At 42.2% G+C, this 24,232-nt stretch overlaps 1 protein-coding gene across 5 annotated transcripts in view; it reads left to right on the top strand.

The window, feature by feature from the left end:
* Positions 1-24,031, top strand: part of sipa1l2 (signal induced proliferation associated 1 like 2) — a 65,710-nt gene extending 41,679 nt beyond the window's left edge. For 2 of the 5 annotated variants that reach the window (XM_049736608.1, XM_049736609.2), the window contains exons 10-22: positions 4,037-4,291; positions 5,387-5,533; positions 6,861-6,964; positions 7,044-7,132; positions 7,828-8,201; positions 9,879-10,154; positions 10,914-10,967; positions 12,071-12,209; positions 17,439-17,658; positions 18,843-18,974; positions 21,007-21,124; positions 21,674-21,749; positions 22,508-24,031. In XM_049736608.1, the coding sequence (XP_049592565.1) occupies positions 4,037-4,291; positions 5,387-5,533; positions 6,861-6,964; positions 7,044-7,132; positions 7,828-8,201; positions 9,879-10,154; positions 10,914-10,967; positions 12,071-12,209; positions 17,439-17,658; positions 18,843-18,974; positions 21,007-21,124; positions 21,674-21,749; positions 22,508-22,654 (2,131 nt within the window). In that variant the 3' untranslated portion in view covers positions 22,655-24,031. The remainder of the gene's footprint in view (positions 1-4,036; positions 4,292-5,386; positions 5,534-6,860; positions 6,965-7,043; positions 7,133-7,827; positions 8,202-9,878; positions 10,155-10,913; positions 10,968-12,070; positions 12,210-17,438; positions 17,659-18,842; positions 18,975-21,006; positions 21,125-21,673; positions 21,750-22,507) is intronic. The other 3 variants (XM_049736611.1, XM_049736612.1, XM_049736613.1) reach the window with 3 other exon arrangements.
* The last annotated feature ends 201 nt before the right edge of the window (positions 24,032-24,232 follow it).

The following is a 24,232-nucleotide window of genomic DNA, read 5'->3' as shown; positions in this document are numbered from 1 at the left end:
TCTAGCTGAACTGCCGTCTAATCCTCTTACCAAGATCAGTGATCATAAATGATGATACACTCATAATTGCAGTTCAGGGATTCTGAATATGTGCAAAACAATCATCCTACAAAAACTCTTCCAGCCTCTGAAAACATAGGAAACTAAAGTGCTAGTGCCGGTTTAATTTTAGCATTAAACCCAAAGAAAATTATTCATACAAGCTTACAAGGTGACACGATACTTTACATATTGAACTTTATTTGATCCCGATGTGGCATTTACAAACAGATACATTTGGCAGATTAGTGGGTATTACCATAGAAGAACGTAGTGGTCTATGTTTTGGAGCTTAACCATGGAATTTCTCTCCTTTGTCAAACACAAATTAATGCTGTTTCATGAGAACCAAAAGGACCCATCTCGAGGTCTTGTGAATATATTCCCAAGGCTCGGTCAAATAAGAGGCGAGAGGTCAGGTGGAGAGATGTAAGGGCTCTCAATTATTTTTTTTCTTTCTGCTGGCTGAGTTTTAAAGTTGCTTAAATGTAGCAGTCAACAATGAGTGCTCTGCTTTCTCCACAATGATCTCAAAAGAAAGGAATTCAGCCGGGGCTTGAAGGGTTCTGTCAGTCCCCCGTGAGCTGCACGATGGGGGCAAGCTCAACAATGGACGAGAGTCTCATGCTCTCTAGACAATATGACCTGCTTCATATACCCGTGATCGCACTATTTATATCCAAATGTCATTTGAAAGGAGAATATTTATAGAGCTTTTTCATTTGGGATTTCTATCGTATCAAGGTTGATCTTATGTCACTTTTTGGAGCCGTCTATGTTTATTAAACTATAATAGCTGGCTCTGACATGACGTACATATAACTAGATTTCCTTACACTCGGGGCAGGATATGCTTTTAGCCAATTGTAGCAGTGCCAGAGGCTTGTCCACCATTGGTCAGAAGAAATATCAAAATGAATAAGAGTCATGAAAATAATGGCTCATATGACCGTTTTTTGATACAGAGTCTTTAAGTATGCAAATTAGTTTAATTTGGATTTAAATGCAAGATGACCATGAGGTACAAATAGAAAATAACACAAACATAATAATAGGAATGAATTTTATTCTATCTATCAGTGTGTAGGTTCTTCTGATCCCCAGATTTACTGTTTATCTGAAATTAAAGGGGGGCTTAACCTGCTCTACACCCCCGCTGATAACAAGTATTACTCGCGACATTTAGATGGCCATTCGTGACCTTTACTTTGAAGTACCATCAGTCGTCATCACGGATTTTCATCTGGACTCAAGTTAAGCCGGATTTCTCACTTCCCATGATGACACTCTGTGAAAGAAAAAGCTGCTAAACAAAAACATTTCTAACCTGCATCACAAATAGCTTCTCTTAATCCCTTCACTTTCTACACTGAAGCCCTTCTTTGATTCACATTTCTTGGCAAAGAAATCGTTGAGAGTTTATTTTTTTTTATTTTTTTGCAAACGTATTCACTTTGGATCACACCTTCCTAATGAACCTCAGGACAATGATGCTCTACAAAGAGCTGGTGGAGGTCGTAACCTCTCTGGCTCTTTGCTGTGACATGGACTGTGGGAATGGATTAGCATGTCTTTCAATCCCTGGCCATGTCATTGAAGTGACGGCTCCCTGACTGAGGTCCAAGGTCCTGTTGTCACACTCATCTATTCTATTTTGTTAGGCACCAATAACTGATTGCTCCCCAACTGGCCAAGTAAGCACTAATGTCATTTTGGCAACGGCGTTTAAAATGGTTGAAACGTTCAAATGATTTCCTCCAAAGAAAAACATGACAACGTGAGAGCAAATTGTATATGTCATCTTTCTTTATTGACTGCATGCCGATGTGGTTAAATGTACCGTATTTTCCGCACTATAAGGCGCACCTAAAAACCTCAGATTTTCTCAAAAGCCGACAGTGCGCCTTATAATCCGGTGCGCCTTATATATGGATTTGTGGATGAGGACTAATTTCTTAAAGTAAGCTTTGTGTTTATTTTGTGTGTTGTGTGATATTAACGTTTGAGCAACGTTGAGTTATATTGTTATTGTTTTCACTATTTCGAGTGTTACTATATTGTGATTGCATTAACAGTTGAGCAACGTTATTTATTCTATGCGCTTCATAATCCGGTGCGCCTTATATATGAACAAAGTTTTAAAATGGGCCATTCATTGAAGGTGCGCCTTATAGTGAGGAAAATATGGTAGGCCTATAAGAAAAGCTGCATTAGCTTGTGCAGATTGAGAGGAAGCAGACATGTCATTTCACACCAGTTCTTCTCCTTCCAGTTGAATGAATGCATCTACCAGTCTGTTTTTCCAACACTATGCTAAAGCTCAGGTTTAGTGCTGGTTTCCTGCTGTTCTGCCATGATTTATACACAGAAAGACAGAATTCCCCTATATATTTCAAAGCAAGTAACCCCGGTCCAGTTTGATGGTTATTTTCAGCAGTCAGCCTGGCAGGCACTGAGCTGTAACATTAGATCAAACCTTGTCACTTCTTAATCATTCTCGTGTTAAAAGCACAGCTAGGAACAAAAACCGAGACCTTTCCTGTTGACAAGCTGTTAAGCACATTTAGCCTTTGAGGGAATAATTGCGTGTGGCAACCTGGCATTACCATGTACCCACAGTTCATCAAGGTAATGAGTGGGTTAGCAGTCCCGGAGAAAGATTGGAACATTGTTGAGGATTTAACGCCTTTCCTCATTCCCGCCGCTTCTTCCATCCCTGCCACCAATGATACTGTGCCATCTCTTATTTTCAGTTGTGACATACTAGTCATGAAGTCAATCAGTTATTCAAACCGTAAGATCTGGAGGATGTGCATACATGACGTGATGTTGACATTGGCCGTATGGGTGTGAGACGGGTGAACACATGGGGGATGATTTCATTGTTGTGTCGTGTAACACAACCACAACACCACTCAGATGCCAGTTGATGAGAGTGTCTACTTGTCTCCCCTTTATACTCACCCTCCTCAAGCCTCTCTGTTTGTACTTCTGACCACAGCAATGCATTCATAGATTTCAACCCACAGTGGATTGTGGAAAATAGTGCAAGTGCAATCATGAGGGTCATGCTTGAGATGCTTGTGGAGAGCTTGCACAACATCTAGAATGTTTAACCCTGACCCAAATATACACAGAACCCAGGCTCCACCATCAGTGTTGCATGAAACAGCATCCGAGGTCTGGCTACTTCAGAGAAGTTCACTGTTATTCACAATAAAACATTGAAATAATTATGAAGTGTTGGTGTGCATGCAGTATGAGCACACGGATGGAAATGAGGATTTTGGAGTTGTCATAGTAAAAAAGTAAGCGAACCATCTTTTTTTTGTTTGACAGTATTTGAGCAGTTGTGATATGTTGTAACACTTCCAGCATTCTTCTGATGCATTATTATGATAACACATGATGCAATAATTATTGTATTAGTCACATCATTACATCAGTTAAATAAATTCATTAAAATGTTAAACAAATCCATCTAACAAATACAGATATTATTTAATTAATAGATGTATAATGAAATATTATTTGGAAATGATCTGCACAGTCTCCGACTTTATTGTGAATATCCCTCACATTAAATATGCACTAATTTGCATGTTAATAAGAATTTGATCTTCCATATTGTTAGTAATCAAGTCTTGAGTTCAAGCCTCACCTCCACAGAGCAGTTTTGCATCTTTTAGCATAATATTTATGTTCTGTTTCATTGCTCTCTCCAGTCTTGCAGAGTGTCTTCTTTCCCCTAAAAAACACACTAAGCCACTCTGTTTTTATACTATTAGCACTCAGCTAATTAGTCATCAGAAGCATATCGGTTCTCTTCCATTGATTTTCCAAAAGCCATGGGTAAGATGGATGATGGAAATATTAAAGTATGGATTGTTAACAGCTTTTACTCGAAGCAATTTTGAGTTAGTCGTTTTGTTAATAATTTATGCTGTTGTTTCTACAAAACACAAATTTGTGGCTTACCATCTTAATTTCTTCTCAGGGGCTGCTCTGAGCTGTATCGCATTCCCATGGTGGAGTACAAAGTCGACAGTGAGGGTACCCCCTGCGAGTACAAGACACCTTTCAGAAGGAACACAACCTGGCATAGGGTCCCCGCGACGGCTGGTACTCCTTTGACCAGAGGGTCGCCCACTCAGGGTCCTGATCGCCTCCAGTGCCAGCAGATCCTGCAACAGCACCAGGCCGCCATCCCACGAAGCACTTCCTTTGACAGGAAGTTACCAGATGGATCCAGGTACACTCACTTGTTGATTTTATACTATAAAGCATTGCAAAAAAATGAACCACTATTTCTCTTCCAGGATAAGATATTCATTTGCGGATGGCGGGTATTTTGTGTAAAAAATGGATGGATGGAAAAACAAAACTCATTAAGTAGCACTTTTATGTTGAGCTATCGTATAAATATGAATGGAACCTTTTAGTCCCCATGAATTCATCTCTTTGAATGTAGCTCCCAGTCTCATCTTTCTGACAGCCTCTTTAGGACATCTCCATCCAGCCATGTAAAGCAGTGATTTGTTCATCCTAATGAAAGCTCCACAGTCATGATAACCTTTTCACGGTGTCAAAATGACCCCCTGTGGTTTGGCCTGTTCTGACTGTACTGGGATAACGGCTATCTCCTCTGCCTAATCACAGTCTCTGTCAGTGGGAGCACTCCATTTTCCATTCTTTCTTTTACTCTGTGTATGACTCCCACTCCACGCTCCCTGCGACTCTGCGGTCTACTGATGAGGAGGTGACGGGACACTGGCACGGCACAGCTCATCTCAGCCAATTACTGCAGAAACAAAGAGACTTCCACTCTAAACCATCTAATGGAGGAGTGAGAGCAGAGGAGAGCTATGGGGCACGAGAATTTAGAATAAGAAAATATAAATCTGAATAGAATTTTACTGAGATTGCATTCTCTTTGAGGTTTTTTTAAATAGACTTTTTTTTTTAATTCATGTTGCATTGGACCTCTGCAAACAAAATGTTTTGGAGAAACAAATTTTAATCAGCTTATATTAATAACTCTAGCGTTACTGATACCCGCCCATATGTAATGCTTATATGTATGTATTTTATTCATGGGAACGCTGACTTCTCTCACTTCAACAACGTGATTTTCAGGTTAATTAAAAAATAATAATTTGCCCATGGCATGAATGTGAGTGCGATTGGCTAGTGACCAGTCTCCCATCCAAAGTCAGTCAGGAGCCTCCAGCTAACCCGCGGCCAAAATGAGGACAATCACTACACAAAATAGATGGATTAAAGCTCACTGGCCGATCTAAATGAGTAATTATTATCCCTCAGACGTTGGCCTCTTTTTGCTCTGCAGAATGATGCAGGATTTGGAGAATCCCCAGGTTGTTTCCTGTAACAAGGGAGACCACCATTACCGCAGCTCCCCTAGTAACCAGTCCTCCTCCAGCGATCCAGGACCTTGTGGCAGCAGCTCCTGGTCCCAACAGCCTGGATATGATGGGTAGGTGACCACATCAATGGTACTCCTTTTCACAAGCCATACTTGAAATTATTTATTTGAAAGTTTGTGATCATCAGAGCAGATTTTTTTTGTTTGTTTCTGCAATAGCAATACATGTGATTTCACAAAATTATTTATTTGTTTATTTATTTATTTATTTGTTTGTTTATTTGTGTATTTATTTATTTGTTTGTTTGTTTGCATTGAATATATAGAGTCGTTATGTTCAAGCAAAAGCTTTAAGCGAAGAATTTGAATGGACAAGTTACTTGATTGAGGCTGTTCATCCAGTATTAGTTTAAATATCGAGCCTTGCCGTGCTTGTTTTCTGCTGTATCATGGATCATGATTTTAAAATATCTGCCAAGTATAACCACTAACTTGCAAAATGTGTTCAACAGGTGTTTTACGTTCAAGTACGTTTGTCAGTATAGGAATTCCTTTCTTGGCTCATGTCAATCAAACAGAGGCAGTTGAACCGCACTGAGGAAATGAGGTCTCTTTGGAAAGAGGAGCATTTAAAAAAAAAAAAATTCTCCCCAAAAGATCAATGTCCTTGCTTTGAAGTGGAGGCAGTTCACTTGGAAAGCCAAGTTATTTTGTTTTTTTTTTTGTGTGTGTAATTTCAGACTGTTTCCAGCTTCTTTTCACAGAACACTGAAACGAAATGATAAAACCATTATAAAGAATTGCTGACTGTCTGGCCTGCCGAACTCAGAGGCCATTCAAAAAAGTCTGGTTTGGAAATGAATTAAATCGAAAAAATGAATCATACTTTCAGTTAAATCCAGAGACCAGTAGGGTACCACTTTCCAACCTGTTACTGACATATGAACAGAATGCACCAGAGACCAATATACTTCTCTAAGAGATTACAGCCCTTGACAAAATGCCTTGCTCCATGCTGCTACATTCCTGTCAGAAGCCTCAATGGTGCACTAAATTTGCAGGGATGCGAGTTGCTGTGGTCCGTCAGAGCTGACAGAACAGAACGTGACACATTGACGAGTCCATTGATCTCCAGCTAGGATCGCTGGGAAAAATCATGAGGACAGCATGACCGGCAGTGTAGAGGAGGGAACCTCTATTAGTTCTAATCCCTTTCATTATAAAGCCAGCTGGAAAAAAAATAGCTCTTCTTTTTCTCAAGACTGGAATGCTGAGTCATCTGAAAGCTCTTATGTTTGCTTCTCTGTTCTAAGCTCAAGTGTTTCGGCTCCCGGTGATTGCGCACTAATTGCGTTACCTCTGCTGAAAATCTATTATGAGCCTTTCTCCTTGTGGAGAACAATGCTCACCACCTCCTGTCTGGTGTTTGTCTCTGCAGATGTCCCTCTCCTATCCTTCATGAGCATGGGGAAGATATCCAAGGAGGCGATGGAGACATGCACAGGGAACGAGAACCCACTTTAGAGAGGACCAGGTCGGCAGGTGAGTGCTCGATCCAACCATGGTAGCCATAGACTCGAGTTGGATAATGTTGTTTACGTTTAGTTATGTGGGTCCGCAGAGGCCAAGTGGCACATCCCCTCCACTAAGATCCTGAACCCTCTGAAGCAGCGAGAAGGAAGCAAAGACTCTCCCAACAAGCTCTCCAGGGTAAAAGTTCAATTGTCTCAAGTAATGGACACATTTAAGACTCATTTGCTTCTCAGCAGTGTTTTGTGTGGCTTCAGTCATGTCCTATCTTATCACTTCTTCTTTGCTCAGACACCTTACCCGGAAGCTTGAATATATTCCGAACAATAGCCCTTCTGTCAGTGGTGCATTCTTTTCCAAACCAGTGACAGCATTAACAACAACCAAGGCTTTCATAATTCAGATGTTGTCATATCACCCCAGGGGAGATGGATAAAATGTGGAACTGGTCTCTTGACACCAAACAACATTCCCCCCAATGCAATACAGTTACCATCTTATTAAAAAAAAAAAAAAAAAAAAAGAGTAACGTTGGTCTTTTTGATGTAACATGGTGTGATCTTAATTTGCCTCCCCAAAGATCCCAAATTACATTTCGCCCGTTGTTCTAGTCAACAAAATAAATTACATGGCTGTTGATTTAAGTTGAGCGGTAGCAAAGTTGAAGTCACGGTACTTTAAACTAAGTTCCATGATGCTAACTACATTACACACCCCAAGTAGGACTAATTAGGAGGAACAAGGCTGACATTTTCTTCTGTAGAGCTAGCTCGAAAAAAAAGTTGAATCCTCCTATGTCCATGTTAAAACGCCTGTAATGTATGTCTGACCTTGTCTGATATACTGTGTATATGTGATTCTTTTGCCATCCCTAGATGGGCGATAAAAACTCGAGCCACTCAAGTAGCAACACTCTATCCAGCAATGCCTCCAGCAACAGTGATGATAAGCATTTTGGCTCAGGAGATTTGATGGACCCGGAGATGTTGGGTCTTACTTACATCAAAGGGGCCTCCACGGACAGCGGCATCGACACCAATCCCTGCATGGTCCCGGGGGCTCGGGTGTTGATGCAGAGCAGGGCGGGGGAGCAGGGACACCCATGGGTGTCAGAGCACCATGAAGATGGAGCGTCTGAAGAAGATCATGGAAAACCATACCTGCCGCAGTGTTATGCTTCTGCTTTAATGGCGAGTAATGTGGCAGAAGGAAGCATCGGAGACCTCAGCGAGATCTCTTCACACTCGAGGTACGGCACGTCACCGAAACGACAGCTCTAGATGTTATTTTCAATGGCACTATTGTTTGATTCGTTTTATATGGCCGACATATTCAAGCAAATGGAGGGGAAATGTGTAGATGACTAATGAAGTGAGAAAATTTGAGCCTGATATGTATTAAGGATTTCTATTCAATGGACATTTTAAGAGAAAACATCAATGCGCGCTTCCAAATGTATTTTTACGTGTTCCCATAAATATCAATTTTTCGGTCGGCTTTTGGATTTTCACTCGCTTGCAAAAATTGAATAGAAGCATGAAGAGTACTCATGCTGAAAGTGTTGTCATTTAAATTGAGGCATATGGCTTGTTGCAATTCTCGTGGCTGAAGGACACCGCCAAGTCAAAGTTTTTTTTCTGTACAAACACTTTGCACATCACTGAATGACAAAAATTCAAGGTCTTATTGAAAGGCGGGATGAACATGAAGGAGAATCACAAACAAAATATGACATTGTTCCAAACATGATCTGTGTCCTCCCGTACTCACATATTATATAATAAGACTAATAGAATTTAGATTATGCAACATTGTATCTCTCTGACTAATTTAATCAGTGTTTTGTAAATGTTGCGCAACCCATGTGACCCCTCCTGTTGCTGGACATACGTATATGTACATCTTGGACAAATTTATTTAACATTTAGGACTCAAAATAATTATTTGAGGAAGCCCAGAAACAAAAGGAGATAAACCACTCAAACCTCCTTAATTTTTTTTTCCTCTTTTTCTTTGGACTTACTTGAGTCTGCTGTGGCTTTATTTCTAGCGTGTCGAGTTATTGATTTGACTACTGAGATAAAACACACCAAGTGATTCCTCCTTATACGGTTCGCCACACAATCCCGCGACACCATGCCATGCCCCATTCTGTTAAAAAAAAAAAAAAAAACACGAGGATATTTTATTTACCAGCTATAAAGCTACACTTTTCACCCATCCTTGCTCGCAACTCACTTTGACTCATCCAGCTGTGTTGAGGATTGTTGCTGGAGCTGTTGTCAGACTGGAGCAACATGGGGGAGTGCTTCATCACATTCTTGTCCAAATGCCCCTCACCAGGCTGCTGTCCATCTGGGAAAGAGGAGTGGTGTGAAGAAGGCTAGTCTACCACTCACTGGTCCCATTGGCCAAAAAATAGAATTGGAGTCTTGTGTTTATGGCATCCATTACATGGTTATGTTTGCATAATTTGCTCTAATTAGTAGTGTTTATGGGAACTAGCCCAACTCAAGAGCATCCTGAATAAGGAACTAGTCCATAGCACCATCACGCCATAACCACCCTGATGCTTCCCATCTTTTTCATGTAATTGTTTTTGAACATTCAAACCAACAGTGCAGCAGGGGCAAATACAGCAGGGGTGTGGTCCAGATGGTCATGAATATGCAAGTGGAGACTATCGCCAGCTAATGCCAACTTTAAGTTGCACACAAGATTTAGATTGAATCTAAACATTAATTAGGAAGGAAGATTATCTTTCTACATGTATCATATTTGTATGATTTTTATTTATTATCTTAATGCTGATATCATTTCATGTTTGTTTATGCGTTCATATTTTTTGCCCGCTTTGACTCAATTCATGCATGGTCAACTTTTGAGTTGCATTTTTTTGTTTTCTTTTGTTTTGCTTTTTGGTCAGTGGCTCACATCACTCTGGCAGTCCGTTGGCCCGTGGTGCCAGATATCGTATGTCCGCCGACTCCACCAAGGTGTACACCATCCCTCAGACCAGCAACTCAGGTGCAGAGCCCGAGCCCCAGCCGGGGCCAGGCCCCGATTGTGGCCCGGATGCCAGCTCAGAGGCTAGTGGACAGACACATCCACAGCCAGATGGCAATCCCCCAGAGAAGACAACTAATAATGACGGTGATGCTGATCACAGCAATGAGGAACCTCCCAACATGTCACAGTGTGGGTGAGTGTGTTTGTTAACAAGATGGAGAAAGAAATATGATTTTGCACGAGAATCACCGGTTACGATTACTGCCAAACCCGTTCTGATCTAAGCACCCACTCTGTCGAGTGGACTCCCGGTGTGCACAAACTCAGCCTGATTGAGACAGACAGCTACGGAACAAATATGCTCAATGAAGCCGCGGACATCATACACTTGGCATATGTCACTTGTGGTTATTGATCGTTTCCGAGAAGACGTATCCCCGTGGACTGCCGGCCTCAGTTTGTAGCCCGTCTCTTGTGGATGCCAATGAGAGATCCACACACTGCTATGAGATGACAGTCTCAGTCGTGCGGGGATGCAAAAGGATGCCATCACTCCGTACTGGTTGAAACCTATTTCCTGCAAAGACTCACCGATGATGAAACGGGCTTGGGGACTTGTGAGAGCAAAACTTTGCTCCATCTTTGAAGTAATTTAATCTACTCTTCGATATTTGTTTTTTAAGCGCCCTGTGATTGATCACATGTGCTGAAGTCATCTTCTGCAGACTTATGAAAAAGTCCCCTAATTCACTTATCCTTCCCAAGGGGTTGTTTATTATTTATTTTACCTTACATAAGCCCGTCTCGTGATGAATGGTGTAATATTTTTTCACAGATATTGTTGTAACATAATGATGTTTCTCTTGACCCGCTGTAACACTAGTCAGTATTTGCAATGGTGCTCCTAACTCCGTCTTTTTTTTTCTCTTCCACTTGCTCCTTCTTCTTCCAGAGGAGCTGAAAGCTTGTTAGCGCTCCTTCTCGAAATGCTGTCTGAGCGTGCAAGGTACACAATCAGTGGAAATCAACCCTCTGGCCCTAGCTCTGAACCATTGTGACCCTCCCCCATACACACACACGCGCAGGCGCACACACACGCACACACACACACTACCCTTTCCCCGACTGCCATCACTCCCTTAAGATGGTTGCTTGCTATAAGTGGAGGTTAATGACTTGTGCATCAGTGGCTGTGACATTTCTTCCGGGTCTCTGCAGACTAATGTTACAGCGCACTACTGCTTACCCCAAAGTCCTTGTGTCAGCCCTCTAGCCAACACTGGAAGGTTCCAGCTGGGTAATAACATTAATGTTAGACAAGCTTGTGGAGTGTTTGGCGGGTTAACATACAGTAAACACTACATTCTATTGTTATTCTTTCACAGAATAAGCCAGTGGTAGCAGATGTTTTACTTGAAGCTATAATGAATACATTTGTAGTTAATGTGGAAAAGTTGTGCCCAAAACAATTAGCCGCACAGGAAAGAACCAGAACGGTTCTAGTCCAAAATATAAGCCAAAGAATGCATCTTTTAACACATGTGCACGTGTCAATGTGTAGCATTTCAGCCAGACTTGTGTATGGTAATTTCCCAGCGTAGCCATCAAACTCTGTGCCAACAGAAGTGCCAAGAGCAGCGCTGACACGGTGCCATCCTCACTGGCAGCTCACTTTACCGGATAGGTCGCTCACATCCGAGTGCTTGCTCTAAAAGCATCTGAATTTCCCCAACCCACCGCCCACAAATCAAAACATGCTCCCTCTTCTGGGTCTTGCACCTCTTATGTCCTCCTCCAGAGGTGTCTGTACACTCCCACAGAGTGCAATATTTTTGATGTCATTCATCTACAAATCCTTCCTTGTTCCCCTCCCTTCCTCCCTCCGTCTCACGGTGCTTGGCTGTGTTCTTCACACTTTCCAGCTCTGCTCCTTCACAACACTGATGTTGCCTGATGTTGGCATGCTAAATCAGATTCACCCGAGTTGCCTTGTGTGTTACTGACATACTTTCTTCAAAAGCTGAACCCAGGCCGGCTGGCTTCAAGCCTCCCCTGCAGGACTTGGCTTGCATGACCTCGCTGATGGGCTCTGCTGTTGTTTGTCTTTAGGCAGCTGTACGCACAGGAGGCCGCCTGCCACCTTCAGGCTACCGAGCGGGATGGAAAATCATTGCAGAGACTTTCAAAGAAGGAATACCTGAAAATGATGCTGCCCGACAGTCCACCAGGAGAAGGCAGGGGTCAAAAGGTGAGGCCACCATCTACATCCTTCATGGCGTGCGTGCAAATGGAACCTGTTAAACTTTAACATGAGAAAACACAGCATTGGAAGTATCAAGCACAGATATGAGCAACCCCCCCTTAGGCCATTTTCCTGGATTCAAAGCGTGAACCCGTGCAGATAACCTCTAACCGCAAAGGCAGAAAAAGCAGAGCAAACATCTGCGGCTACAACTCCTCCCTCCCAACACCAGAGCCTTTATCTTTGCCTTGCTATTGACAGGTAAATTCAATTTATAACAGAGCTTGAGTCCGCTCTATTGGGATGTTATGGATTAAAGGCGCAGAATGGAATGATGTTTGCTGTTGCTGGGTCCTACAGACTCGATTAATTGCATCATCTCCCCCAGCCCCACCACCCCCTTCCTGCTGTCCTCCATCTATTATCTTCCTGGAAGGGACCCTAGAGATGCACAATTGGGTTATTTTTGGATGCCACTCAATTCTTGTGCAAAATCCACTTCCTCTCACGAGAGGAGGAAGGCACACAGCCGTGTTCTCGCACAAAGCATCTTGGGGCTCTGATTAGTTTGTCATATTTTCACGCACTAGCCTTACACCGTAAAACAGCTCGTTTCTGTTCTGAAAATGAACATAACACAGATGTGTCTGCGTCATTTTCTTTCATTTCCCCTCCATGTCGTAGTAAAGCTCGACATGAAATCCCCAAAAGTGCTCTCAGAGTGCAAGTTGAAATTGTAAGCCTTTGTTTGCACACATCCTCTGCCTGATAACATTTGGAAAAGCAATCTGGGAGGGAGACGCATGCCCAAACGACTGTATACAAACTGGGTAATCCTAATGAATACATACGGCTCTTTTGTTGGAGGTGAATGTTTTCAATCATCAGCTGGCACATTGCACTGGTGACAATGTTGGAAAAAAACATTGGATCGTTTCTAATTTAATACAATGTGACGTGGTTGGGCCTCTATGTAATCAAGGAGAGTATTACAGAAAAGGTTAGCGCATGTGTCACTTCCGGCAGCCGCCCGATGCCATTCTTTGTGTGGTTGAGCAGGTGCTGAGAGATTTTCTTTGGCAACCACCATGTCCGCCGGGACGTCCCTTCCACGGACAGGCTGACTATTGTGCGGCTGACGTAAAGGAAAGGCCGTTTGCAGCTTAGTCTACCGCACGGCTCCTCTTGTGGGAAAGAAACTGGTTGTCCAACACATCCTCCCAAGTGGCACGTCAAGGGGTTCCATATGCCGCTCGTTGGCTTTGTCCATTGAGGAAAAACTCCGATAAATCAGGGGAAAATATAGCTGGATGTGTTAGTGTGGCTGATAAGCGCATGAGGTAAAGAATTCACGATACTCCAAACCAGGCGTGGAATTTTGGGCTGTTACGATAACATTTAGCACCTGGAAACAACTTTAAAATGTTATTTTAAAGGTATTTAAAGTACACCGCAGGTTCCCAAATCACCTCTCCTGATTAAAGCTTCAATAACATGTGGCTTCTGCAAATCATTAGATCACAAATGTTTTCACTGACCTTTGGTCCATGTGTGAGCTTTGTGATCGAGGCTATTTTCTCTTCACATGAAGGGAAGTTCTAAATCCTGCTTAATGTTTTGATGAGTGAGAATTCGACATGTCGTTAGAGATTTTAAGGAAGCAGAGTGCGTCCGTCCGCTCCTCTGAATTCCAATGTATGTTCACTTTCAAGATGCACTCGCTGTCTGTTAGCTTCGCACTGCGGGATTCGTGGCAACGCCGTCTTTGAAATAGAGACGGTTGGGTGTTGGCTCGCGCAGATGACAGTCATTGATGCTTAAAGTCGGGAAGCTGTAGGCTGACATTTACTCATCTGGCTGACAGCCCTGCATATCATTTGTGGCTACTTCTGATGCCACTCCAGCAATATTTATGTAAGCTAAACAGGGCAATGACGGATTGGGTTGCGCTGTGTGGTTTTGCGTGTTTCGAGAGGAGATCCCTGTCAAAATTCTGGACACGGCCTTGAAACTCTATGTATTATGCCTCACGAACATACATACATGCCCTCAGGAGGAAAATGTTTTTCCAACTCTCCTACCTACTCTTATGTATGTGGTTACGCTGTACTGGCCTCTAAGAGTCCATTCTCAAGTCTATTGTGGCGAGCACACACACAAAGATGTTTGCACAGTATATGCCTTCTCGAGCAAGTATGCACTCGGCTCAGCAAAAAGGTGATTTAGTAGACTACACTATTGGCTGTACCTTGGTAAAAAGCCCGAGCCAGAAGCATATCACAGTGCTGTAAAACTTTTTCCACCATATAATCAATGAGAATGAAACTATTTTGTGTACTATATTGTAGATTTAAAGAGGTAGAAGCTCTTAATTCGAAACTTATTAAAAGCTTAAAGGGACAGTGTAGAATGTTTTGATTTTTTAGGGTTCATTTATTTTAAAAACACCATTCATTTCCATAATATGAAAAAAAAACTATTACCACATTAAGATATATGTTTTCCTATAATCCTGTGTCTAGTAATATTCGCTAATTGTTTTATATGGGTAGGCCTCACTGTACTGAACCCTGACATGTCTCGCCGCCATCTTTCTGCTCCGGGGGTAAAATCACCAGATCACAAATTTCCTGGCTTAATGACTATGTCACGTGTAACAAATTACCGTATTTTCCGGACTATAAGTCGCTCCGGAGTATAAGTCGCACCAGCCATAAAATGCCCCAAAAAGTGAAAAAAAACATATATAAGTCGCTCCGGAGTATAAGTCGCATTTTGGGGGCAATTTATTCGACAAAATCCCACACCAAAAACAGTCATGAACGAGCAACAACAGGCTAAACGATAGCAACAACAGGCTAAACGATAGGTATGCTAACGTGACAAACACAAACAAAGAGCTGAGAACGGGCCTGACGTAACATATAGAGTGATTAAGGACAACTATTACATGAATAACATGTTTATAAAACCATCAGTGTCACTCCAATTCATTAAATAGCAACAACAGGCTAAACGATAGGTATGCTAACGTGACAAACTCAAACAAAGAGCTGAGAACGGGCCTGACGTAACATATAGAGTGATTAAGGACAACTATTACATGAATAACATGTTTATAAAACCATCAGTGTCACTCCAATTCATTAAATAGCAACAACAGGCTAAACGATAGGTATGCTAACATGACAAACACAAACAAAGAGCTGAGAACGGGCCTGACGTAACATATAGAGTGATTAAGGACAACTATTACATGAATAACATGTTTATAAAACCATCAGTGTCACTCCAATTCATTAAATCCATCGATCGTTCTTTGTCAACAATGGGTGCGCACGGCTGAGGGCGCTTGCGCTTCAAAATATTCCACAGGCTCATATAACGATAGATAAACTATATTTTAAATAACTATAATACAAGCCAATAATATTATCAAACCATCCGTGCACTTTAATTCCATTAAATCCATCGATCAAATTCCTCGTCCTTTGTCAACATCGCCGCGCGTGCGCCCTGACGTCAGCCTCGTCTTTATTCCACAGATCTACTATATAACTATATTGTAGCGTTAACAAAGTACAAGGATAGACGTAGGTTTGGTAAACGGCTCTTTATTAAACAAAACAAACTTCCAAGCGTGTGGCGGCGTGGACTTCCAGACAGACCGGGCGTGCGTAATGGCCATGTCCGAGCCCCACGCACCGTTCGCGGACAGCCACTCGGCCGAGCGTCGGCCCCCGACTCAGTAGAGACCGGGCGTGCGTAAAAGCCATAATAGTTTTTCAAACCTTCTATGTCACTCCAAATCCTTAATTCCTTCAAACTCGTTGTCCTCCGTGTCACTTAGAAATGGTCACCGCTAATGATGGTAGTCCTTGTGTGGGCACGTTTGTATGTAAACAACCGGCGCGCCGCGCTACTGACGTCACTTGAAATAGTAATCCATTGGTACATCACGGTTCTCCAAACTTTCTTTCTGCTGCTCGATTACTGTTTTCAGCTGCATATTTTACAACTTGAAGTTTGTAACCTGCAAAATATGAGTTTCTTTTTGGTGCCATTTTTCTTAAGCCCACCCAGTTGATGAGTCACGGCCAACGGTAAAATTTAGAGCGCCCTCATCCAGTTTCGTCTGAAAATATAATTTTTTTTGGTTGTTTTATCAAAGTCAAAGTCTGCTTTATCGTCGATATATTTTTTTATATACTAAGACACACAAAGAGATTGAAATTACATTTCCACTATCCCTCGGTGAGATAGTACACATATGCATACAAGCATCACAAAAAAAAAACCAAGAAGGCACTAACAATGAATAAATAAGAGTATTGAATAAATGATAAATAAACAAATAATAATAAATAATAATAATAAATATAAGAGGAGCAAAAATGGAGCAAGTGTACATACAGCAGACAGTGGACTTGGATATGGTGCTTTAAAGTGTTAATTGCTTTATTTGACGTTTTCTCTATTTTTTATGTTTTGAATATGTTCAAGATAAAGAAATAAAAGCATGTGAAGTGATCAACTATACTAAAAATAACATGGGAAGTGGTCAACTATACTTGTAAGTGATGTCTTAATGATCAAGTAAAAATTTGTGAAAAAAAACATATATAAGTCGCTCCTGAGTATAAGTCGCCCCCCCACCCAAACTATGAAAAAAACCGCGACTTATAGTCCGGAAATTACGGTACTGTCACTTGAGGGAATAATAATACTGTCTCTTTAATACCAGTAGAATGTTGTGATTTCCAGCTACAATACAAGTGTGAAAACTAGTTAACTACTGTTAATTGTAAAATGTGGAAACAATGAAATGTTACTTTTTAAACAAAGTACCATATTTTCCGCCCTATTAGGCGCACTTAAAAACTGAAAATTTACTCAAAAAAACACAGCGCGCCTTATATATGGATCAATTGATGAATTTGTTGGTCCATACTGGTTCTCTGCCAAAATGTTTCAGTACGATTTAGTACGACTAGTAAATTACAAGGTCGTATGCTGGCAAAACATGTCGCTTTACCTGATATTGCATTAACAATGAATGTTGACTTTAGTTATTGTTTGTCAAGCAGCTGAGGCATGCGTACTGCTTCCTACTTCTCGTTAATTCCTGATGTTGTTCCCTCTGTGATTTCCTCAACCACCCATTGTTGATTAAAGTGTTTCAGATTGTCAGTGACTCCCTCCTGATAAGATGTCCTTTTTCTTTGCTCCACCCAGCTGTCTGTGACGGGAAGTCTATCACCCCGTCATTCTCTGTACCGGACGTTATCGGACGAGAGCGTATGTAGCAACCGCAAGGGCTCCTCCTACGCCAGCTCCCACAGCTCCATGCTGGACCAAGCCATGCCTAACGACATTCTATTCAGCACCACGCCACCTTACCACTGCACGCTGCCCCCTCGCATGGTCCACAACCAACCCCAGTCCAACCTGAGGAGTAAGTACAAGCTTAGTACAGGCGACACAAATATTTCTTTTTCGATGCAAGCGACACATCTTATTCAAGTGTCTCTTCTCACTTGGCTCCAGATGAGTCATCTTATAGATACTTGTTTGAAGAGCTACTTCTATCAAAACAATTTCACTGGCCCCACCAGCAAAACACTTGAGGAAAACTCCTTGGCATCGCCACCTAATTGAAAGTGTGTGTTAGGCGGCGCGATGCCTACGAGAGGCCCGCCGTGCTTGCCGCAGCATCATCTCAATATGGATTAGTGGAAAAGCTGTGATGTGTCCTGCTCGCACCACTGCAGGTCTTTGAGCTTAGCTCCGACGAGAACGTGTCCATGTCTCCGTGCTGGTGTGTGTCAGACGTGATGCTTCGTTCACTCATCAGTCACTGTCTGCTTCCCGTCTCTGTCCCTCATGTCTCATTTCCACATTATTCCTCAGTCGTCTCTGGCTGTCGCGGCTAGACAGAAACCAGCTTTTTTTGGGGGGAAGGGTGTGCTTGGCTTCTTAGCCTTGTCTAGCTGTCATCCTGATGGATTCCTGATTGTTTTGAAGGGTGGTTGAGAACAGCGGTTCTCGCTTTTTCCATTTTGAAACAGCCCAATTTAGTAAAGAGTGAATCCCTCAAACTGCTGGCTAAATAGAAGGGAAGTATCCACTCAAGATCTCTTTCGGTCTCCATCTCGTGCTGCTTAAAATGCCTCTTTGGAATGGTGGACTGTTGATTGAATGGCTATATTTAGCGCCGAGACTTGGTTGAAGACATTTTCAGGGAAGAGCGATATTGATTGAAACATGAGACATTCATTTTGACAGGTTATTTATTGCCTCTCTCTCTGTTTTGCAATTGTTATGCAGAGAAATGAGTTTATGTCACTCCACCCAACTGTGCACACAAAATTAGTTTGCAGTTTGAGGCATTCAGAGTCAATATTGACTTAAATGCCAGATTTTAAATGAGCTGTTTAACTAAGCATATTTTAAAGATAGCTGCTGTAAATATACATCCTAATGAATTGAGAGATCCCCTCACCCCGCACCTTCCTGGATGTCCTCTCCCTCCTTAACCCTTCACATAATACCCTTCTGCAAATTGATGGCAACTCCAAAACGAGCCCCAAACTCAGCACCAGGACCAGACACTGATCTGATCTGGGCCTGTCTCTGCAGATGAGTTTTGGTTCTCTGACGGCTTCTTGGCAGACAGGTCCAAGTTCAGCGACCCGGGCCTCATGCCCCTCCCAGAGACTGCCACAGGCCTGGACTGGTCTCACCTGGTTGACGCAGCAAAAGCCTTTGAAGGTAACCTGCCTTCCTCAAGCTGCTAGCGCCCCCTAGACACCGGCTGCCTTTCCTCTTTGCTGCTTAGCTTATCTGTTTGTCTGTCTGCAGTCTGCAAGAACTTTCTCTCTTGCATGTGTAGGCTTAGAATAGTGCTTGTTTTTTTCCCCGTCTCTCCAAAGTGCTCATGGAGGCAACCTTTGGGAATGGTTGCTTTTTACCCTCTGCTCTGAGCCTCATTCTGATTCCTGTCAAGCAATTTCGCTTGGAGCCTGTTTTTGACAATGTAAGCCCAACATTTCACTGCTCTGCAAGTAATCAGCCTTCGGGTGGATTTTGGCCCTTTTTTTGTTATACAGCATGATATTTTTATGGAAATTATTTGCGTATCCTTTTGTCCGACAAGACCAAAAATAGTGCAATATTGTGGTAGACTCCTGTCTCCTATATTAATGGACAAAATAACACATTAAGCAATCGTAAAAAAATAAAAGACAAACACAAAGGACATGATACTGTTCCAGTCCGATTTTCTCGAGCTGGTTGTAATGTGTCCATATTCAAAATTATGCATATAAATTCCTAGATGCTCATCTAGATCTACATCATGCAATAAGATTTAACCTTGGGTCAATCCTCATGTGAAATTCTTTTTTTTTTTTTTTGCATTATCATGCTAACATACTAAAAAAGCATCTCATACAAGTTTATAACAAACGATGTTGTCTTCTCAAAATGACCAACCGGTCCCTGCCAAGTCAGAGTATTTTAATGGCATTCAAGAAGTGATGACACGTGTCATCATTTTGTCATGGTCAGCATCATGTTTCCCCCCCCTTCCCCCTTTTTACGAGCCTGTTTGCAGAGTATCCCCCATTACTCACAGAAACGCCAGCACGCCTGAACTTTCCCTGACCCTGAGTCGACTGAGCGGGCAATGTAGCATGTGACTATTCATTTGTCATAATTAATAAGAACTCCTGATTCAGATTCTTCACTGATGCATTTTCTGCCACATTGCCCTGCAGCAAATCATTTAAGTGGAATGGAACCAGTGAGAATGACAGGCAGCCCGGCCGGACCAGAGCAACGGCGTGTACGAATGGAGGCTTGTCGTTGGAACGGAACGTGGCTCGGGGCTCTTGTTGTGCCATGTACATGTATACTTAACTAGCTTGGAGCAATGCATTTACCACCACTGCTCACTTGGACCCCGAGACATACCACTGAGTGGGGGCCTACTACATTTTCGCAACAAAAATATGACATTTCAATGGCTTCTTTTCAATCAGACTGCACAAATGTTGATGGCACACGGCTGTAAAATGTCTTTTCCAGTCAAATCTAATAGCGGCTGCTTTTTTTTTTTGTCTCAATGTCTATTCAAGCTGGACGCGGTATCGTCCAAAACACACAAACCGATTTTCTGTGTTTTTAATCTTTCAAACACATGCGTAATATCAAGAAAATATTCATTCATATGTAAATGAGAGCTCGCTGTCCCTTTCCTGACTCATCTGAGTATCCACCTCCAGACTCAATTAGCTTTTTGTCTTTGAGTGGATTAGTGCTACATTAAAAGAAGGGTTTTTCTTAATCTCTCGTGTGAATTATGCAGATTCCCCTATCGCGTGTCTCACACCATCGGCGCAAGACAGAGAGGCTGCTTACTTAAGAAAAGAGCATTATGCCTCTAAAACGGAGCGGTCCCGAGCATAACATGCTAAATTTGGCTATTCTACTGGGATTTTAGGAAGCTTAAGGGCCTGATACAAGAAAAGAAGCATGCCTGATTCCTCTCAGCCCATTAAGAAGCAAACAGCTGCCAGAGGAAAACTTTGAGAGGGGGTTGGACTCAAAACTCTGTTTACCACCTTGTTCCATATTGTCTGCATCCTGATCGCTCTGAGAGACTCCGCGTTTTTTCCCCCCATATCCCCAAAACATTAATTCATATTCATACTTTGCTTGAATGAGTTGCTCTATCCTAAGCGGAGCATTTTTTTTTTTTTTGTAACATTCTGACCTAATATTTAACCCATTGTGTCTGTAGACCAGCGTGTGGCATCTTTCTGCACCATGACCGACATGCAGCGGGCCGAAGCACTGGAGCTATCTCGAGAGCTGACCAGAAGGGTTGTCGAGGCGGAAGGAGCGGCACTAGATACGGAGTATGTACCGACATGAGCGCTTATTGTATAGCTTATAGTAATAGTATTTGTTTCGTCTCCTGTGATACCAGATTTCCCCCCTGTGAGACTACCGTATTTTCCGGACTATAAGGCGCACCTACAAACGTAAAATTTTCTCAAAAGTCGACAGTGCGCCTTATAGTCCGGTGCGCCTTATATATGGACCAAATTCCTAAATCTAAACTGTCCCGAAGCATTGTGTCATGAAATCAATCATAAGTGGCCCGCTGAAGACTATGAATCATCAATCAAAAAGACTATGGATCATTATTTTGTGATTATAAAGTAATTTGTTGCATCTGAAGTTGAAATAAAAAAGATAAAATGGAGAATGATTTGATTTGGATTAAAAATCTGACATGATGCATTAATGGTGCACCTTATACGTAGTCCGGTGCGCCTTACATAAGGACAAAGTTTTAAAATGGCCCATTCATTGAAGATGCGCCTTATAGTCCGGTGCGCCTTATAGTCTGGAAACTATGGTAATTAAATGTTTTACCTTGTATTCTATCTCTTGCTCTGCAGCTCCCCATCTACACTGACTGGCAAAGTGAACCAGCTCGAGGTGATCCTCAGGCAGCTCCAGCATGACCTCCGAAAGGTAACTTCACCCACAACTGTTGTATTGCTTCAGCTTTCAATCGTCGCGTTTGCTTGCTATCTCCACGCCAGCTCAGCTCAGAATATATTCATGGTTGCTCCTTCATTCAATAGCTTGCCTTGCTTGCCTCTTTGTGTTGAGCCTTCATGTTTCCCCACCTCTAATCACTCACGTAGAAATGGGAGGAAGTGTACTTTTATCAAGCTAAAAAGGCTGCTTTGCTATGTTAATATCTCCCTTTAATGATGAAAACCATTTGTAATGGAGGCGCTTTCATCCAACTCTTTTTAAGGATTTTTAATTATGCCCTTTGAGTGGTTAGGACGTCTGACTCACAGTTCTGAGGTTTTTCGGTTTAAATCTCGCCTCCAGCCTCCATGTGTGGGTTTTCCATGTTGGTACATGTACCTATATGCTCGGGTTAAGTTATCTGAAGACTCAAATTTGTCCATAGATGTATATTTGTCTATTTGTGCTTACCCCTGACCCTGTGGACAAATACTATAGAAAATAGATGGAAGGATGCATTATGCTCTTTCAGCAGCTCAGTGGTCACGTGGTTACCCCTATAGTTGTGATGTTACTTGTTTACTCCAGCTTCCTGCTACACTGCAAAACATGCATGTTAGTTTAATCGAATACTCTCGGCTGAGGTCATGACCAATCGCAAATCAGCTTTTTTCTAGAATCGCTACGCACCTCTCCAAACCAGAACTTATGATCCAGATTTTTGACGTGTTCTTGTCAACTATGTTTAGGAGAAGGAAGACAAGGCAATGCTACAGGAGGAGGTACAGCACCTGAGGCAGGACAACATGCGGTTGCAAGAGGAGAGCCAGACAGCGTCGGCTCAGCTCAGGAAGTTCACCGAGTGGTTCTTTCACAGCATCGACAAGAAGCCCTGAGATGGAGACGGTGGATGAGGTGGATGGCACACACTTTTGTACTGAAAGCTCCCAGTCCACAACATTTGTGAATTGTCTCGGGAAGACTATAGAAAGAGCTCAAGTGTGGAGAGACTCGCATCATGTGAACAGGCCTCCTCGTATTCAGTACAGACTTGGCTAACAGTTTGTCCATCGCGCCAGCTGAGACTCCTTCTGGGAAATTCCCTCATCCCCGGCTGCGGGGAGGAATTCTTCCACGAGATCCTCTTACAGTAGTGGAATGTAAAGCTCATTTACTGTGGTCAACTTGTAACCTACCTATGTCACGTCAGTCTACTGTACCTGCAGCTGTACTTAAGCTCCGCACGCTGTCGCAGCCGCTTCGGGAAGAGGATTTCATGAAGTGCTACACGCTCAAGAGGAATCAACTCCTGGGTGAAAAAGGAGAGCTGGAGGAATAATGAATGTACCTCAACTTGAGACGTTTGGGTTCCATAAGTGATGAAAAAAGGGGGGTTTCATTTGCGCCTTTTTCTTTCTTGTTATTTCAACTTCACTTTTTTGTTCCCTCAGTGTAGTGATGACGTGTCACATTTTGGCAGCGGTCTTGATGTTCAGAGGTGCTTTTCCCTACACACGATTGTCGGTAGTCTCCAGTCACTGTCGCACTGTCCTAGCAATAACAAGTTGTAGTTATGAAACTGTGTTAGGAATAAAACTATGAAAAAGGTTAGCACAAACATTCAGCAGTTGTATTCTAAAGCAGGAGATTGTGCCTAAAACTCTTGGGTGTTAAATCGGATTGTTTCTCTTGGCTTTTCTAAACACATGCCTTGTCTGTGGCTCACTGATAGAAACGTGTGTGTGCGTGCGTGCGTGCGTGCGTGCGTGCGTGTGTGCGAGCGTGCCTGTGTGTGTGACTGTGTGTCGTTTATCGCAGTAAAATGTGTTCTTATGCAGTGGTTTTCAAGAGCATTAGAGCAAGCGCCAGTGAACCACAATTACAATGCCAAATGTGTTTATTTCTGTACATATCGGCCACAGAAGTGTCTTGTATTTAACACTGTTATTTAAGCTTATTTAACCTAAAGTTGTTTATTTTATTAAGGGTAATTAATTTTCTTTTTCTGCACTAAGGAGAGATACAGCTCTGTGTATGTTGTAAAATGTGTAGTTGGGCAGGGCTAAGGAAAAAAAAAAAAAAACAACTCTATATATTTAAATATATAAATGATGACTTTGGAGATTCCAACATTTGGATGCTGCTAGATTACAGTTTGCTGGTTTGTATGCTTTTAAATATGTTGCTCTGTCTCGTTCCCAGGCAGGGAGAGACACTGGATGTTGTTTTGTGTTTTCTTCTGATTTTTTTTTTAATAAATGTAGATGGAAATAGTTGTGTTTACAGTTTTATTTAATTTCATGAAATGAATAGAAAGGACTAATTTACTGTGCTGAGAGTCTGAATAGAATACTCATCCGTTCTCTCATGCACTACAAACAAGTCTGTCTGCTAACTAAATGGACCCTAATTTGCCAAATATAGTAAATTACAGGTAATGATGTGAAGCCCACAATGTCGCTGAGACTTATGAA

Source organism: Syngnathus scovelli, chromosome 12, assembly GCF_024217435.2.
Source record: "Syngnathus scovelli strain Florida chromosome 12, RoL_Ssco_1.2, whole genome shotgun sequence".
Taxonomy (NCBI): Eukaryota; Metazoa; Chordata; class Actinopteri; order Syngnathiformes; family Syngnathidae; genus Syngnathus; species Syngnathus scovelli.
Note: the sequence above shows the minus strand (reverse complement) of the source record. Positions and strands in the feature narration are given on the sequence as shown.